The 17,652-nt window shown below is 40.7% G+C and overlaps 1 protein-coding gene across 3 annotated transcripts; it reads right to left on the bottom strand.

The window, feature by feature from the left end:
- Positions 1-492: 492 nt before the first annotated feature.
- On the bottom strand, positions 493-17,638 carry HNRNPA2B1 (heterogeneous nuclear ribonucleoprotein A2/B1). 3 transcript variants are annotated; one of them, XM_063128949.1, is made up of 13 exons: positions 17,370-17,637; positions 12,126-12,236; positions 9,497-9,643; positions 7,831-8,041; positions 7,542-7,643; positions 7,371-7,451; positions 7,078-7,140; positions 5,792-5,911; positions 4,345-4,467; positions 2,835-2,917; positions 1,762-2,674; positions 1,383-1,487; positions 493-787 (listed from the first exon to the last, which is right to left on the bottom strand). In XM_063128949.1, exons 1-10 carry the CDS (start codon positions 17,406-17,408, stop codon positions 2,856-2,858), a joined length of 1,059 nt encoding a protein of 352 aa, XP_062985019.1. In that variant the 5' UTR covers positions 17,409-17,637; the 3' UTR covers positions 493-787; positions 1,383-1,487; positions 1,762-2,674; positions 2,835-2,855. The 3 variants fall into 3 exon arrangements, with proteins under 3 accessions (XP_062985019.1, XP_062985027.1, XP_062985010.1); XM_063128957.1 differs by having other exon boundaries at positions 17,379-17,637; XM_063128940.1 differs by lacking the exon at positions 1,762-2,674 and having other exon boundaries at positions 5,792-5,913; positions 7,077-7,140; positions 17,370-17,638.
- Positions 17,639-17,652: the final 14 nt, after the last annotated feature.

The raw sequence follows: 17,652 nt of genomic DNA, 5'->3' as shown, positions 1-17,652 counted from the left end.
CAGACATATCCCAAATTGCTTTTAATTTGATGAATTGTAGCTATTCAAACATAAATGTGCTTCTGCAGATAAGGCGCAGTAGATCTGGCATTATGTTCATCTGGGTCTTAGAACAGTCTTAAAATTTGACTCTTGGCTAAAAGTAAGCATTTTTAATTATTAAGCCTTGCTTTGGATAATTAGCCTATGTTTAGGTTAAAAAACAAAGTAAACCTTTTTTAAAAAAGCACTTTTCAGAATGCGGTCATCAAATGAGACCTGCAACAAAATGTCACAATACGGTTCCTTCTTTCCTTCCTCTGCCTTTTGTTCCCTACCACTACTCACCATTCTGTGGCCATTTAGTCCACATTGGGCTGCTTGGCTTTTCTTCGCTGAAGATGCTGTGAACAGTTTTTATTTCCCAACAAGTTCTGCACTAAAGTGTCATAGAAGATTTGTGTTTAATGTTTTAACTGTGTATGAAATGTTAAAATGTTATCAGACTAGGAATATTTTTGTATAAAAGTTTATTATATAACTTATAAAAATATCATGACACAGTCTTACTGTCTTAACATTAGTCTTGATTTCCGATCCAGACTGAATTCTAAGAACAGTTGTAACTGTAATTTTATATATTTTAAAAAAGCATTACAATAGGCTGCAGCAGGATTTCTTTAACCCAAACAGGTTTTAATAAAGTCAGCAAAACCAACTACTTTGCGATGACAATAGAAATATCTTATTTCTTGAAGTTTCTGTGGTTGACCACTTCTTCATTAGTTACCTGCAGCCTGGCACCTTCCTGCCAAAGAAAAAGAAAGTATCTGAAGAAGTTTTTCAGGTATGCCTCATCGTATCACCTACAGGAACATTTTAGCAAATGGCTATGAACCACAGATGAGGCAAATGCAGGCTTTTAAAGTGTGCAGATTGTACCAAGCAATAGAAATGTTAAGATAGAGCACCCAACCTCCCATGTGTGATTGATTCTGCCACTGTAAGTTTATCCATACCAATCAACTACACTACTCTAGGTAGAACGGTCTGACGTTGAAGACATAGTTAACCAATATGCAGGGAAAACACATTAGCATCATAGCCCAACTCCGTAAACCATAAATTCCACCTCAAGCATTTAACAATCCCTTCTATACAACTTTTTACACAGTGCTAACAAGAATCAGTCCCATAAACCATTGAAGAAAACTGTTTCTATGTCTGAAGTTATACCATAAGCTCATTTTCAATAATACTGTTAGGAATTTCCATAGCATTAGGATTTCAATTGCATTGCCCTATTTCTACAACCACCATTTTAAGTGTTTAGGCTTTAAAAGAAAATGAAGACTGAAGAATAAAAACATTAAATTGTACCATGTAAGTGAGCTGCAACATACCATTTTAACTAACCATAGCAGGGATGAAACCCTTGCAAAGCATTAATGGATACTTGGCTGGTTCATTTGCTCAGCAGGTCTATTGGCTGTCCATGGTGCATAAAGCTAGATTCCAGTAGGGGAAAAGATAGGTTAAGTAGCTGAAGTTAAAATAAATGAAAATATAATAGCAAAACAAAAACAAACAAAAAACAAACAAAAAAACCACCCCACCCCAAAACAAACAAAATTCTTAATTTTCCAATGCATAATTGTTAACTTGGTTCATTGCTATGTTAAACTAGATAATATAACCACTATACTGAAACAGTACACTGTCATATAGTATTAGTTTCTTGTTTTTGGAATATTAAGAAAGGAAAAGTAAATAAGATCTTACCTAAAGAAGTTTAACTGAAGCTTAGAACTATTTTGCTCTACACCCTCAGCTTTCGTTGGCATCCTTAAAACTACTGTAGTTAAAGCTTTGCAGAAGTACAGCACAGCTTTTTAAGACTGGCTGAACTTAGTGCCGTTCTCAAGAGTTCTCTTGCACTAGACCTGTGTCCCTGGAAGAGTACCTCGCTGGGGTATTTCCTTTCCTTGCCATTGAAGAAGCAGCATCTAAAAGATCTAAAAAGGTGTTTCTCCTTGCAGAGATATCCCTTAAGTTATCTAGGTATTTTAAACCTGGTGATTTACAGAAAACATTATCTGACCAGCATTTTACATGTACAACAATGACTTTGTAGTATTTGTGGGACCTTCTACTACCCACTCCTTGCCTTAATTTACAATGTATTTTAAATAAATCTATAATTACACAACATTTCCTTTAGAATTATTTTATTAAATCATAAATGTACAACAGCTTCTTAACTCTACACACGCACTTAAATTTTTAAAAGGAAAACGTTATGTCTTATTACACCATGATCCTGGCTAATAGCTTTTCAAAACTTTGAGAAAATTCTTTAAAAAAGGTTTCACATGTCACCTGAAACTTACAAATTTAACATTATCAAAGGAATGCTTCTACACTCTTACAAAGACCACTAAAAAGAAACAACAATTAAAAAGCTAAGAAACTGTCTCAAAGGCATTTTTACAATCCTTCCTCCACAGTAAGGTATGTTATTAAATAATCCAATCCATTCACAAAATGGCTCTCTGCATCTGCTCTGGTGTCTTCTGCCATATCACTGCATATTTATGCATGACTGAGATAAGTGTTTCCTTAACAATGTTATTTCGAAAACCTGAAGCTGTTCTGTTACCTCTGGGCTCATCCTCTCCTATTTATACAGTGAAGCCTGTTTCAACAGAAGTAAAGAGTAAAAAAATAGGTTATGAAATTATCCATCTACCCAGTTTTTTTTTAAAGGAAAGATAATATGATCCTAAAAAGCTTTTACCCCTGCAGCTAAAAACCAAGAAACACTGCAATTTTAACATTTTAAAAGGTACACTCACCCATGAAAAGCTTACAGAAGTTCAATAACGACTTCTCCCTCCATATCCCCCACTTCCTCCACTTCCTCCAGGACCATAGTTTCCTGTATTTGGAAAAATGGAAAGCAAAAAATTAACAAGAATGGTCAAGCACTTATAAAGATGAATAAACATCTCATATTTAATGTAAATATTTTCCCCTCACCCCAAATCTCTGATGAGAGCTCCATAATTGCTGACTTGCACAACCATGGAATACTGCTCTTAAAGTTTTCCAATATGATAGCAAATATGAAAAAGGTACAGGGATCACGAAATCTAATGAAGTCTAACAAACTCAACCCTTGGAAGTACATTTCCACCTTAAAACCATTTTGATGATTTACAACAGAGGTGGTATCACATGCATTTTAAATGGCACACCTATATCTATCTGAATCTACATCCATGCAGACATTGTATCACATTTAAGCCCTCTTCAGTTCTACTTACCTTGTTGAAAGAACGTGTGAAGAGAAGCACACTCCGGCCCGCCACCTCCAATATCCAATCTGTCACCCTGTACATGTGTAGGGCGACAGCCTTAAGAAAAGTGCCTCCTGTATCAGTGAAGGTGGTTCACAATTTAAGAAAAAAGAACCCTCCTCCTCTTCAAGCCACGTGTGGAGGTTGAATGATGGAGGGGACTGGCTGGAGTACTCTTCTCTTCATGCTTTCTTTAGACATGGTAAAATAGAATGCCTAAAGAGGGTTTTAGATTCAACAAGAGAAAACCAAAGAAAAGGACCCTGGTGGGTAGGAACAGGTGTGATTCTTAATAGCTAGGTCAACCAAGGACCGCTCACTTCAATGATAAGTTACAAGTTATGTTTTTGCTATGTATGAATTGCTTAACCCTTTCCTGCCTAATCCACTCCCTTGCTGACCATAAAGTAAAGCACTGCCTTGGGGTACAGTTGCAGTGGGAGGAAAATCCACCCCACCTTGTCACTCCAACCATGACTGACAAGAGCATTTTAACAGCGTTTAACGTTAAGTTTGTTTTTAATGGACCCCAGAATTGTTGTTTTTAAATGGATACTGTTGTTTTTATACTGTTTTTATGTTTTTTTAAAATTTTTGTATACTTTTAATGTTTACTATTTTTAATTGTTGTAAACTGCCCAGAGAGCTTCGGCTGTGGGGCGGTATATAAATGTAATTAATTAAATAAATAAAATAAATAAGAATCCTTCTGAAGGCAGCTCTAGTGCTTGTGGAAAGGAGAAAATTTGTTTTTTTAAGTGGGGAGGGGAGACTTTGAAAACATAAGCCATGTTCAGAAGAGGAGACAGATGGCGTCTCCAACACAGGCTGTAATGGGAGGAAGGAAGGAGAAGCATGTCCTATCCCTCTCATGGGCTGGCTTATGTTAAGAGCCCAGTTTAGAAAAGCAGGTGTACCACACCACTTTCTCTACCTGTGACAATGAAGTTAATGACAGGCAGGTAGGTGGGAGATAGATAGTTGCTACTTCATTTCAACATGTTACCTCCACCATATGGTCCCCCCATGTTTCTGCTTCCACCAAAATTTCCGCTCTTCATTGGACCATAGTTTGAGGGCTGTTGGTTGTAGTTTCCAAAGTCATTGTAATTTCCACCTCCATAATTGCCTGAATAAAAAGAGTTTAATTCACAATAACCAGAATGCTAGCTTTGGATATAAGATGTCATGGCTTCAAATCCCAGCACACACATGCAAATAAATGGGTATCTATCTAAGCCAGGGCTTGGGAATTTTTTTCCATCAGAGGGCCACATTCACTCATGCATAATCTTCAACGGGCCACATACCAGCTGTGGGTGCGGTCAAAGCAACAGTCTCCATCTCCCTTTTTTATCCCTCCTTCCCATTCTCTTGCTCTCTCCCTTTGGGCACGTTTGGAAGATCGCAGTGGGGGAAGAAGCCATCATGGCTGCTCCCCATGAGTGCTATGCATATGACCGCCATTTGCATTATTCCCTGCGCTGCAGTGTGGATTGTCATGTCATTTGAATCCGGCACATATTGTAGGATCGTATCCACCCTACAACCTCTACTGCACATCATGGGTTGTAGGGTGGATACAATGCCTTCCCACCGTGCGCCAAAGCTTGGACGACACACCAATCTGCGCTACAGCACGGAGAATAATGCAAATAGCGGTCACATGCACGGGGCAGGGAGCAGTTACAATGATATCTTTCCTCACTGTGGTCGTCTGAACCCAGTCTTTATCACATTGGGACTGCAGAGGGAATTCAGTAAGCTGGCAATACAAGAAGAGATCATCCTCTTCTTGCATCATCAACTTGCTTTACTTCCATACTGTGCAGAGAAAGGAAAGCCTTAAAAAAATCACAGCATGGAAAGGCAGTAAGGTGGCAATACAGGAAGAGTAATCTCTTCCTACACCACTTACTCTGTTCCCCAAGGCCCATTTCCCTATTTCGCAGCTGTTCTCTGCAGATGGGGGGACACACACCTTTCCTGTGGTTTTTGAACCCACCCCACCACTCAGCTGATCCATAGGAAACAGCTGCAAACTGGAGAAACAGCTGCAAAGTGGTTTTCCTTGGGAAGAGGTAAACGGGAAGGATAGGAAGGTCTGGCAGGTCACATTTAGCCTGCAGGCTAGCAGTTCCCCAGCTCTAATCTAAGCCATTTTTTTTCACACTTCACACATTTCCCCTATACAGTTTACTTTCTTCTGGCACAGACTAATATACTTGTATAGGAATAATATGTGTGAAATAGCTTAATGAGAATATAAAGCATATGCTAAAGAAATAGTAAACAAGATAAAAAGAACATTGTTGATCATGACTAACACATTCTTTTAATCCTGTGATTATCCAATTCTTAATAGTCTGGGAAATATTTTGTTCTAATTTCAAATTTATGTCTAGACCAACACTATTTTAAAATTGTTTTCCCCCCACCCCTGCAAGCATTACCTCCTCCATAGTTGTCATAGCCACCTCCGTAGCCCCCACCCTGGTTGCCATATCCAGGTCCTCCACCACCATATCCTCCTCTTCCTCCTCCATAACCAGGACTGCCTCCAAAATTGCCACCTATTGCAAAGCAAGACTCAGTAAGTAATATGTTGCTCACACGAGCTGATCTTATGTTGGCAATTACTATGGGTATCAGTATTTTAATTTGGAACAGACTTCCATACCATATCACAAACGGTCCTCCCTGCATTTCAAAAGTACATTTATTATGGAACATGCTGTTGTTTGACCAACACAAGATCCACATTTCTGCACCACATGTTGAGAGAGGCAGCCACACAGATCTGTGGTCAGTGGCCTTCATCTTGTGGCTCTGGTTTTACAGTACTATGCAGAATAATAAATCTGATTTAAAGAAACACAATGAAAAATATAATCCTATCTTGCAAGCCACTTGTTTCAGTGATGACATCCGTGTAATTTCTCTCATATATTCACATACACACTTAAACTGGAAGGGATTATTTGCTTCCAAATGAGAACTGGTCGGAATTCAAGGTGCTGGTAATGACGTTTAAAGCCCTAAACGGCTTGGGACCTCGATACTTGAGAGAGCGTCTCTCCTTATATATGTCTGCCTGAGACCTTAGATCTGTTGGAGGAGCCCTTCTCCGCATCCCACCAATGCAACATATGCGTTATGATGGGACAAGGGAGAGGGCTTTCTCTGTGGTGGCACCCCGACTGTGGAATGCCCTCCCCTTGGAGGCCCGATTGGCACCAACATTGATTGCATTTCAACGCCAAGTAAAAACATGGCTTTTTAACAAAGCCTTTGATCACTGGCATATTGTTTTAACTGCATCTATTGCTTTTAAATTATATATTGTTTTAACTTGGATTATGGCTTAATTTGTTTTTAACTGTCTATATTTATTGTTTTATACTGTATGTTTTTTTTCTGTATGCCGCCCTGAGATCTTAGTGATATAGGGCGGAATATAAATATTTTAAATAAATAAATAATAAATAACTATACCTGAAATACTGGCACATCAATATAGTCTAAAACGGATTTAGGGATTTATGCTAGCGACTAGATTTATTTTGAATATTCTAGAATATATAAGAACTATGGTAATATGACCAGAAAGAGAGAACATTTATATTACTTTTCTGTTAGCAGTTGGTAAATTGTTTCAAGACAGTTGCACTGTTTTCATTATTAGTCAAGAATGAACACATGCTATATCTTCACAAATAAAAGAATTTAAGAGACTAACCTCCTGGTCCTCCACCATATCCATTATATCCATCACCAAATCCACGACCACCTCCATAGCCATCTGTAGAAAAGAAAGTTTCCATTAATTATCTACAGTATCAACACAACACAGGGAACAGTTGTAAGTCACATCCATACTCATGTGAACATCCTTTGCTGCCAGGGCTCCTTACTTCCAGTAGTACCACCTGCCAGTTTCATACAAACCCATGTCAGAAAAGTGTCATGGATGAGTCAAAGAGGCGCATTTATTTAGAGTTATTTGGAAAGATCACCATGATCATGACTTACCAGATCCACCTCTGAAGTTACTTCCTGGTCCTGGACCAAAGTTTCCACCACCTCCACGGGAGTCTCCAAAGCCAAAGTTACCTGAAAGCATTTTATAGAATAAGTTTAAGTAATCCACAACATTATTTTTACAATATTTAACATATAAGTATAATGACGTTCAGAATATACCTCCTCGTCCACTCCTTGAGCTTTGAACCTCTTGCATTTCTTGTCTGGATAAGGCTTTTCTTACTTCTGCATTATGACCGTTAATTGTATGATATTTCTGCACTATTAAAACAAACAAAAGAGACCAAATTTAAAGCAAGTGATATAACCATCAAATTAATCCCCCAAAACAGGCTCACTTAGCACTACATCCTGAAACAACTTACTTGCTTGTGTAAGTGGCCTTGAATAGGACCAGGCCACAATCACATGTATGTAAAATGTTTAATAGTAACTAAGCTTTACTTACACACAATTTTATCCACAGGATCATGGTCATCAAAAGTTACAAATCCAAAGCCTCTCTTTTTCCCAGATTGCCTGTCTGTAATTATTTCAATTGTGTCAATTTTTCCATATTCCGAGAAGTAGTCTCTAAGGTGATGTTCCTCAGTATCTTCTTTAATTCCACCAACAAACAACTTTTTCACAGTAACGTGAGCCCCTGGTTTTCCAGATTCCTAGAAAAAGGTATACCAGGTTGTTAGTTGCTGGTCAGTCTAAAAAAACTCTGAATTTCCACCTGATGGTGTTAAAAGAAACAGTATTAAAGGTATTAATCTTCACTATTGCTACAATCCATATCAGAAATTTAAAAATAATATTTTTAAGAGCCATCAAATGAAGTATGAGGCTGATTATTTTTATTGATTTGGTTAAGGAACTTTTGTGTTACTGCTATATCATTTTGACAATATACAACATTAATTCTTTTTGTAAACCTGTAAGACAAGTCAGTTTTATTTTCACCACCTTGTAGGTTGGAGCCTGAAAGAAAACAGCTTGCCTTAGGCCATCTAATGGCAGAGGCGAGATTTCAACTAGAGACTTCCTAATTTGTAACCTACAGGGCAATCCTATCCTTAATCTCAGAGTGCTTCAACTTTGCATCCTCTGAAATATCCAAAATCTGTCAGGCTCAGCATTTTTTCTGTTTTCCTCCCTCCCCAGCTGGCTTTTTTGTCTTCCATTTACCCATTTCCTCTCACTGAAAATAGGAGGGAATTGATCCAGGCCAGTTCCAGGATAGGCATAGATTTCTGCCCAGGCTTTTTTTTGGGGGGGTAGGAGAGGGGGATCCAAAGTTGGAGGCCTTCTTTCTTAGCGGACTTCTTTCTCCCCTCCAAGGGGGAGATCCAATCAATCCTATGGCCCCTAGGACACTGCCCCAGGGACCTCAGGATTGCAGACTGAGAGCAACCCTACAAACAAACCCTGGGGGATCATGGGATGGCTTGGCAAACCCCTCCAAGGTTGGAGACAGTGCTCCAACCTAGAAAGGGGAAGTCTGAAATTCATTCCCACACCCCTTTCCCTTGCAGCCAGTGGCTGCCTCTCCGAGGTTGGAAAAACAACTTGGGAGGATGAGGAAACCAAGTGTTCTGGTGGCTGGGGAAGAGACCAGAATAGAAATTACCCTAAACCTCCTCCCCTACCACTCTGAAGTGCCCTTGTTAGACAGGCTGAAGAGCCCATCTAGAGTAAAACAGGAAACATGGGGGTTGGGCAAACAAAGACCACCTTCATCCTCTTACCCTGCCGGCTTCAGCCTGGTAGGGCATAGGAAATCAGCAGCCTTCGAGTTCAGGGGCTTCCAAGCATCAAGGGTGCAACCGATAGGATTGCGTTCTTAGTTTCTTAGGCACTGCTATACGAGATCTCAATTCTCGTATAGAGATCTCGTAAGAGCATTAAGTTTATCCTCTTAATTTCTTATACTCATACCTATTAAGGTATGTGGCTCATTGGCTATGACCCTCCTCCAAGTTTCAGTATCCCACACCCACTAGCAATAAAGTTCTCCAAATACTACTATAAACTTTTTTGCACATAGTCTGCTTTAAAAGGCAAAAACAAGGAAAAACAAGTAGGGTGTTCCGTAAGATAAAGTCTCCCAGGCTCAAAATAAAACTTACCTCTCTTGCTACAGCTCTTTTAGGCTCAACTACTCTTCCATCAATTGAATGAGGCCTGGCAGCCATTGCTGCATCAACTTCAGCCATGGAAGAGAATGTTACAAAACCAAATCCTCGAGAGCGTTTGCTTGCAGGGTCTCTCATTACCTACAAGATGAAGAAATGTGCATTTCAGCTATTGAGTTTTCTGAATTACTACACAACTATTGCCATAGTTATTTCTAACAATTATACCCTGCTTTTCTAACACAGATTCATAGATTTTACCAGTATGAAAAGAGTCCCAGATTTGGAGCTTGTGTTTTATTCCCCAGTCAATTTACTGACAGAAATGAAACTAAAATCTGATGTATTTTATCTGCAGGAACACTTTCAGTACCTACAAAAGCCACTGCTTTTCCTATTCTAAAGATATAGCTCTAAATTTTTCCCTAAACCCTCTGCTATGCCTAATATCTAGTAAAAGTCTCCAGCCATTCTTTATTCTTCTTACACCCCTCAATTCCTCACAATTACTTGCAGCAGATCCCTGCACGTACATTTCTTGTCCCCTAAAAAAATCAAACATTAATATGCGATCTAACAATCATACCTTGAATGCTATGTTTGACAGACAAAACATTTCATATAAGCATCATGACTGAAATTCTATTATTAAGATACACTATAGCAAATTACTCATTTAACCAGTTAGTAAAAAGGTATATAATTGTAGCTTAAAATGGTTTGAGAACTGAAATCTGAGCAAATAATTGAGCAAGGAAAGAGCCCAGGGAAGAACTGAGTGGAAGCAGCTATAGCCAAGGGTCATATTGTGGACACAACTACCATCAGGTAGTGGGCTTGTTCAAATATAACACTAAACTAGTATAGCATTAAGAGAACAACTCCTATGTAATTGGGTTCACGTGTCCCTATTCCCCTGCAGTGTGAGTTCAAGATGTTTGGAAGCGTTCATTTCCATTTTTGATGATCCGTGGCTTGTTGTGTCAATTGAATTGAACAAGCTATATTTAATCTGAACTAAGGTTAGCGCTAACCATAGGGGCTGCCTTATTTTCACTAACTAGAGTGAGGATTGACTATAGTTTAAGGTTTGAATGACACAATGGGGATGTTCAGACAACACAATAAGCCATGATTAGGCCACTAAATCTTTTGCAGTAAATGGTTATTAAGTCTGTTTAAATCATATTTATGTAGCCCCTGTGGTTCGGAATGATTCACACAACATGCTAAGTCATGGTTCATACAACACGCTAAGCCATAACGTTTAGCTCAAAATGCTTAACCACCATGGCTTAGCATGTCGTCTGAACAGTACCTACATGCACCAATATACCCAGAGAGGCTTACCAGAGTGCTCGATAGACTCTCTACTTCCCTCACTGCCAGTAATAACTTCTAGCTCATGTTGTCTCTCAGGCCTTTCTACCTTTCTGATTGGCTAGTAGACTCAAAAAAATAGAAGAGAGGAAACAACTCTTAATTGGTCTCTCTCCACTAGTTGTGTCTAATTATATCTATTCTCTCTTTGCTAGTAGTTTCCAATTAGACCCATCCTCTGAGAGAACAATTAAAACTGTTCTCTAATTGGACACTACAAGCAGGCAGAGATGTGGACCCTAAGGAGAGAACAAACTAGCATCTGTGCCTCCATGGAAGAAGGAAAGGTAAATAATGGGAAAATGGAGGGGCCTTGGGAAAGTAAGAAACAACAACAACAGAGAAGCAGGGCCTGAGGAAGGGAAAAAAGGAAGGCCTGGGATGAGGGGAAATGGAGAAGCCTGAGGAGTGGTCTGGGGAAGCAAGAAAAATTAAACTTGCCATCTATGAAATGGGTATTCCACTAAAACAGAAAATTGTGAATGTATAGGAACGGCTTTATGATTGGGGGATAATACCCCACCTCTGCCTTGTTCTCAGGCCAGTTACTTAGCTTTTAGCCTCACCACTTTGCCTCCTTTGAAATGGATACTTAGTTGCAATAGTTAACATTGTGATTGTTCACATCATCACAGCAGCCATTTTGTGGCAGTGTCCATAGCATGCCCCAGAGAGGGGCAACACATGAGCCCAAGGCTTGTGTTCGCAATGGTAAGCCATGGCTTAACATTACATACAAAGCAGCTCAGTGACAGGAGAGGGCTTATGTGCAGCACTACCTATAACATGGAGTACCACAAAACAAACAGATTAAATCAAAATGCCACAGACCAGCACTCTGAATAAAGTAGGAATTTTACAGACCAGTGGTCCATTTAGCTCAGTATTGTCATTTCAGACAGGTCTTTCCTAGTCCTATTTATAATGCCCAGGATTGAACCTGTGACTTCCTGCATGTAAAGCATGTGCTTCATCTCTGAACTATGTTCCTTCCCCTTCATATATTCAGCACCGTTCAACAAAGACCACAATAGTGTTTCTCTTTCCAGCCTAATCGTCTCAATCTTTAAAGCTTGGTATGTCTGCATTGAAAAATCACTGTGTTACCATACACTTTTTATTTCCCGCAATTCAATATAATATAAAAATCTGGTACTTAGAGAATGGTTCACTGCAAAGGATAAGACTGCATACCACTACAAATATTGTTTAAACAAGGAACAAATAAAAAAACACAACTTACCACACAATCTGTTAACTTTCCCCATTGCTCATAGTAGTTTCTTAAACTTTCTTCTGTTGTTTCGAAGCTTAAGCCACCAATAAACAGTTTGCGGAACTGCTCCTTTTCCCTCTAATTCAAAGAAAGACAGTAATATAGTATACAATCTTACTAAACACACTTCCATAATGCTAGATGTTTTATCTCCAACTATATAGTTAGGACACAGAATATTCTCATCTGGGTGGCTTGCATGCAGCACTACCTATAATGTGAGGTACCACAAAAAAAGGAAAAGAAATTTTATCAAGATGCCACAGATCAACACTATGAATAAAGTAGGAATTTTACAGACCACTAGTCCAAGCACTTTATTGCTGGCATGAAAGAAAGCATATAATCTTAGTTATTTTATGCTAGTCACCAGGAAAGATGTGGAATAACTCATTAAGAGCTGAATGTCTACAGGTCAAGAAACCCAGATATTATTCTAAACCAGAAAATAATGTGGCTAATCTGTTTTGCTATTCATAGGGAGGAAACAGATTTAATGTAAAAAATACTCCCCCCTCCCCGGAGAAAAGGTACTCTTCTGGTCATCTGTGGCAAATAATGTTCTCAAAGCAACCACAGGATTATTATTTTTTAATCTTTCCTGAGTTCACCTAGCTAGGCAAACAATGATCTGACTTTCATCTTTTGGCAGGGAAGCAAACAAAATTCAGGAGCTAGAAAATTTCATTCTTAAACCTCCAACAGAATAAAATAATTCTAACCTGGAATGCTGTTGAAGGTGCTGTGGCCAAAGAAGACATTACCTGAGATGTGCCACATGCAAATACATTTTATACATAATAATGATATTCATTAATATACATAGGTATTCCAAGCCAAATCTGCAGGCATTGCTTCCTTCTGGGAAGCAGATATTCCTCTTCAACTTGTCACCAAAGAAAACTACCTGTTTCACAATGACAAGGGCCTCATGAGCCCCTGCTAAAGGAAGTGAGGCGGGTGGCTACCAGGAAGACAGCCTTTTCTGCTGTGGTATCCCGGCTTTGTGGCTTATCAACACTGCTACATGGAATACTCGCAGTGTGAATCCTTGTCTGCAACCAAGTTGCAACCTACATGCAAACAAGGTGCTCTATATTCCCATAATGCTATGATGTAAAACAGCCTTCCTGAACTTCATGCCCTCCAGATGTTTTGGACTATAACTCCCAGAATTCCTGACCATTGATTATGCTGTCTGGGGCTCATGGGAATTGAAGTCCAAAATATCTAGAGGGCACCAAGTTGAGAAAAGTTGATGTTAGCTATTCCTACAAGTTGATACACGGGCCCGATTCAAAGTGCTGGTATTAACATTCAAACCCCTAAATGGCTTGAGGCAGGTTGTCTGAAACATTGCCTCCTCCCATATGTACCTGTCCAGACCCTAATATCATATTCAGGGGTTCTTCCCCATGAGCCCCTGCTAAAGTGAGGCGGGTCGCTACCAGAAAGACGGCCTTTTCTGCTGTGATACCCTGGCTGAAGAACGAGCTCACTAGACAGGTTCACCTGGCAACTACCTTGTACTCCTTTCGGTACCAGGTGAAGCCCTTTTTATTTTCCTAGTATTTTAGCATCTTAGTCTTCTAGCTGTTTTAAATACGTTTTTTAAATCTCTTTGTTGCTAGATTTTATTCTGATTGCACATTTATATTATGGTTTTAAACTTCCACATTTCTTCCATATTTTATGCTGTACCGTGTGGTTTTAATTTTTGTGAACTGCCCAGAGCTTCAGCTGTAGGATGGAATAGAAATAAAATGAAATAAACAAATGGATATGTTAGCAATGGGAAGAATGCTAGGTTCTAACAGAACTGAAAAGGGCAAAGTCTAGTGAACAACCTCCACAATAATAGAAAATGAAACACCACTACATGGTGTTTCTCGCCTGCCCAAGGGCCTCTACTTCCCTTGCTCGGCTTCGTCCATTTTCGTCTGCTGCCCCTTACGCCTGGAACGCTCTTCCAGAACATTTGAGAACTACAAGTTCAACCACAGCTTTTAAAGCACAACTAAAAACTTTTCTTTTTCCTAAAGCTTTTAAAACTTGATGTTGTGCAGACTTCTACTGTTACTTTCTACTGTTAGTTTTTCCCTACCCAGTGCCTGCTTACCCTACCCTGTACCTGTTTGCATTCTCTTCCCCTCCTTATTGTTTTACTATGATTTTATTAGATTGTAAGCCTATGCGGCAGGGTCTTGCTATTTACTGTTTTACTCTGTACAGCACCATGTACATTGATGGTGCTATATAAATAAATAATAATAATAATAAATAATAATAATGGAAATAAAGTTCAGCCTGAGTGTTGCACTGCAAACCTTCCTCCAGAGCTGAAACAAGCTTCACGTTCATATAGCACAGAGGTTTTCACAGAAGACTTGCCTTATGCTTAACTTCTAATCACCTTTATTATGATGGTCTGACAGATACCACATTTTTCACAATAACCATCTCTAAGGGAAAAACCATTTAAAAACATTTAACCCATTTTTTCTTGGATTACAGGTGCTCATTTTTAAAAACCTCTAAAATACCTTATAGACAGTATCCAACAGGATACGTCAACCCTGCTGATTCCCTTCCAGCCTGCCAACTCTCTTTTGCAAGCAACACCTACCGCTTACACAAGGGAGATTTAGTGCTTCCTAGAATGAGCATTTCTGGAAGGAGGCATGCAGAGTTCGCTTATGTGAGCTCCACCAACCTGCCCCTTCCAGAAATGAGTGTTTCAGGTTGCACCCAGGAAGTACTAAATTGCTATTACCCAAGGCCATTTGCACAATGGAATGGGGGAGGGGGAGTGCCCTACTGGATACTAGGGTATGTGTCCCTGAAATAATTCATGCAGAGTGTAAAGCATTTAAGAATTGTATACGTTTCCAAACTGTACTTAAACACTTCTTAAGATATCAAACTGCAGCATAGCAAAACAAGCGTTCCCAAGTCCTTACTCTTGTGTGTGTGTGTGTGCCTGGTGATATCAAGTACTCCAAGCACAGAACAAGGACTCTGAATAGAACAAGGACTCACAGAATGATTTAAGATTAAGATCTTCAAGAAACACAGCACAACTGCACTCAGCTCTGAAAGTGGTCACACCATCAAGAAAATAACACAGGATTATCACACTGCCATTTCAACAACAGGCTACACATTAGTAAAGAGAGAAAAATATAATGGTCAACCCTCTGCCTACTTCAAAAATCTGGATTCTTCTGGGTCTTCAAAGACTTTACAAGAACCATGAGCAAGAATATTTCTCTTACTACTTTGAAAAAACCTTGTTTCTTGCATACCAACTTCTCTTTACTGCACTTGAATAGAACTTCCAATAGTTATCATACATCTTAGGACCTGATGGGATTGGGTACTCTACTTAAGTATGGTGAGTTCTAAAATAAGTGTGCAAAGCCAACTGGCGCGATTTCGAAAGAGGACCAGAAGCTCCAGTGATAAAGGCCGTGCTTCATGGAGTTTATGCCTTAAAGTCCCTAAGTTGACGACTCTAACTGAACGGTTCTAAACGTCAGTGAAGGGCAGATGAAGAAATAAACAAGAAACGACACAGAAGCGAGTATCTAAGTCTTGCTCAGGTCTGAAGTAGTTAAAGCCCATTTTCAGGGACTAGTTTATTCCCGCCCCCCTCCAGTGAAGATGGATCCGCCATGTGACGGCTCAAGAAGCCGAGGTCCTCAGCGGGCTATGAGAGAAAATGGCGCCGAGTAACACCGGGAGGGGGTTCTTTCCCAGAAGGCCAAGAAAGACTACCTTGTTCCCCTCTTCTGCGCAGGCGCGCTTCCCCTCCCCTCCGTACTGCTAGATTAGGCAAGAGAAGCCGGAGCTCTCGACAGACGAGCTCATTTGCTTCATGATCTCGCACGCGATCTCTTCTGCCTTGTATCGTGCATAGCTCAGTCTATCCTCGTTAGACACGAAGCAGAAGAGCCACTGACCTCCATAATTCTCCCTAGGCCTATGTGGGGATCCTGAGCTCGCCACAACTGTTTAGCCAACCCTCTCCCAACTGCCATCGGCCCTTCCAGAACCTTCCTCCCCACTAACGTCTTTAGTAGAAGGCACCAAGTCCCGCAAACTGCGCCACCAAGTGTTTCCAACTAACGGGCTCTGCGTCATCTCACGGATCTACGCTAATAGCGTACTGTGCCGCATTTCGTGCTCTCATCGCCACCGACGCACCGTAATCCCAGAACACGAGAACACGTTAGCGTACTATGGGCCGCATGTTTAGCGTAACGCCGTTTGAGAATACGACCCCGTCTTTCTGGTAATGGCGGCATTCACTCTCACGTAAAATTCACACATCGTTCCCTCCACTCCAAAAAGGGCCTCAGGGGTGTTTTTTTTACTACGTGAAACCGCAAAATGGTAACAATACACTGGGTCAAAAATATATATTTTGAGTAATATCAACTTATTGGGCCATTTTCTTTAGAACAATAATTTCCTTGTGCGAATAGGAGTGACTTCGTGGGGGATCTTTTTTTTAATGGCTACAAGTACGTTCATTCCGACTAGCCGAAATACGCATCGTCATCTCAAGAGTTCTTTTCGGCGATTTCCGGACATAGCCGGCTACTTTCGGACGCGGCCGGAAGACGGCCGAAGAGTACTCGTCCTTCTCCGCAGTCCTTTCGGTAATTTCCGGGAAAGCCGAAGGCCGCAAAAGCCTATCCCTCTCTGCTTTCCGGAAATTGCCGAAGAGGCACGAAGAAAAATAGTCGCGCCAAAATGGAGGGAGGGGTGTAATTAACCAAGGACCCATCGTCCCTTTCTTAATAAACCAGTATTTTTACCACTGCACCAATGATGGAAACGGTGTAGAACGACATTCTCTCTTTCAAGAGTTTCCTTTGTTGGTGCCTAATTGTAGCTGTGGAGGTGAATAATTTGATCGCTAATCGTTTTCATACTTCGCACGTAATATTCGTTGGCCAAGTATCTCACAACGTTAAGTGATCGTACCGAAGCCCGCCATTAATCGTCTCCCAAGCCTCATCAAATTGGGTTCGCGGCTGCTTTCAAAAGCTGCTGGGGACCGAATTCAACCCATCCCGCGCCCGCCATTTTCCCTCCATCCTGGCTTTGGGAAGGCTCGCCCGCCCTCCCATCCCGCGAGGAAACCCGATAAGGACACAATGGGTGTAAAAAGGTCGGCCATTACTGAGCCACGCCGTCCGTTACCTCACTCACCCAGTCGCTCTCCCGGTCTCCGCGAGGCATTTCGACCAGTAAGAAAGGAAAGGAAAGACGTGGGGAGGCGAATGGGTGTTTGGGGGAGGATGCTCTCGCGGTGGTCGAAGCGGTGCTCTCCGTCCACCCGGTCCGGCGGTTCCTCAGTTGCAGGCGCGGCGGCGGCGGTAGCGGCGGCAGCAGAAGTGTGTGAAGCGGCTAACGACTGTGGCGACGGCGGCGCAGCGAAGGGCGGGAACGAAAGAGGGCGGCGTTTGCTGTGCGCAGCGGCGCT

This window comes from Elgaria multicarinata, chromosome 1 (assembly GCF_023053635.1).
Source record: "Elgaria multicarinata webbii isolate HBS135686 ecotype San Diego chromosome 1, rElgMul1.1.pri, whole genome shotgun sequence".
Taxonomy (NCBI): Eukaryota; Metazoa; Chordata; class Lepidosauria; order Squamata; family Anguidae; genus Elgaria; species Elgaria multicarinata.
This window is presented reverse-complemented; position numbering and strand designations above follow the sequence as displayed.

Excerpts from the sequence above, each read along its gene's own strand:
- HNRNPA2B1 (XM_063128940.1), bottom strand. The coding sequence starts at position 17,408 with ATGCCTCGCGGAGACCGGGAGAGCGACTGGGTGAGTGAG. Across the intron at positions 12,237-17,369 it reads AGAGCGACTGGGTGAGTGAG|AGGGAAAAGGAGCAGTTCCG; the intron begins GTAACGGACGGC and ends TCTTTGAATTAG. Across the intron at positions 7,452-7,541 it reads CTCAAGGAGTGGACGAGGAG|GTAACTTTGGCTTTGGAGAC; the intron begins GTATATTCTGAA and ends AAATGCTTTCAG.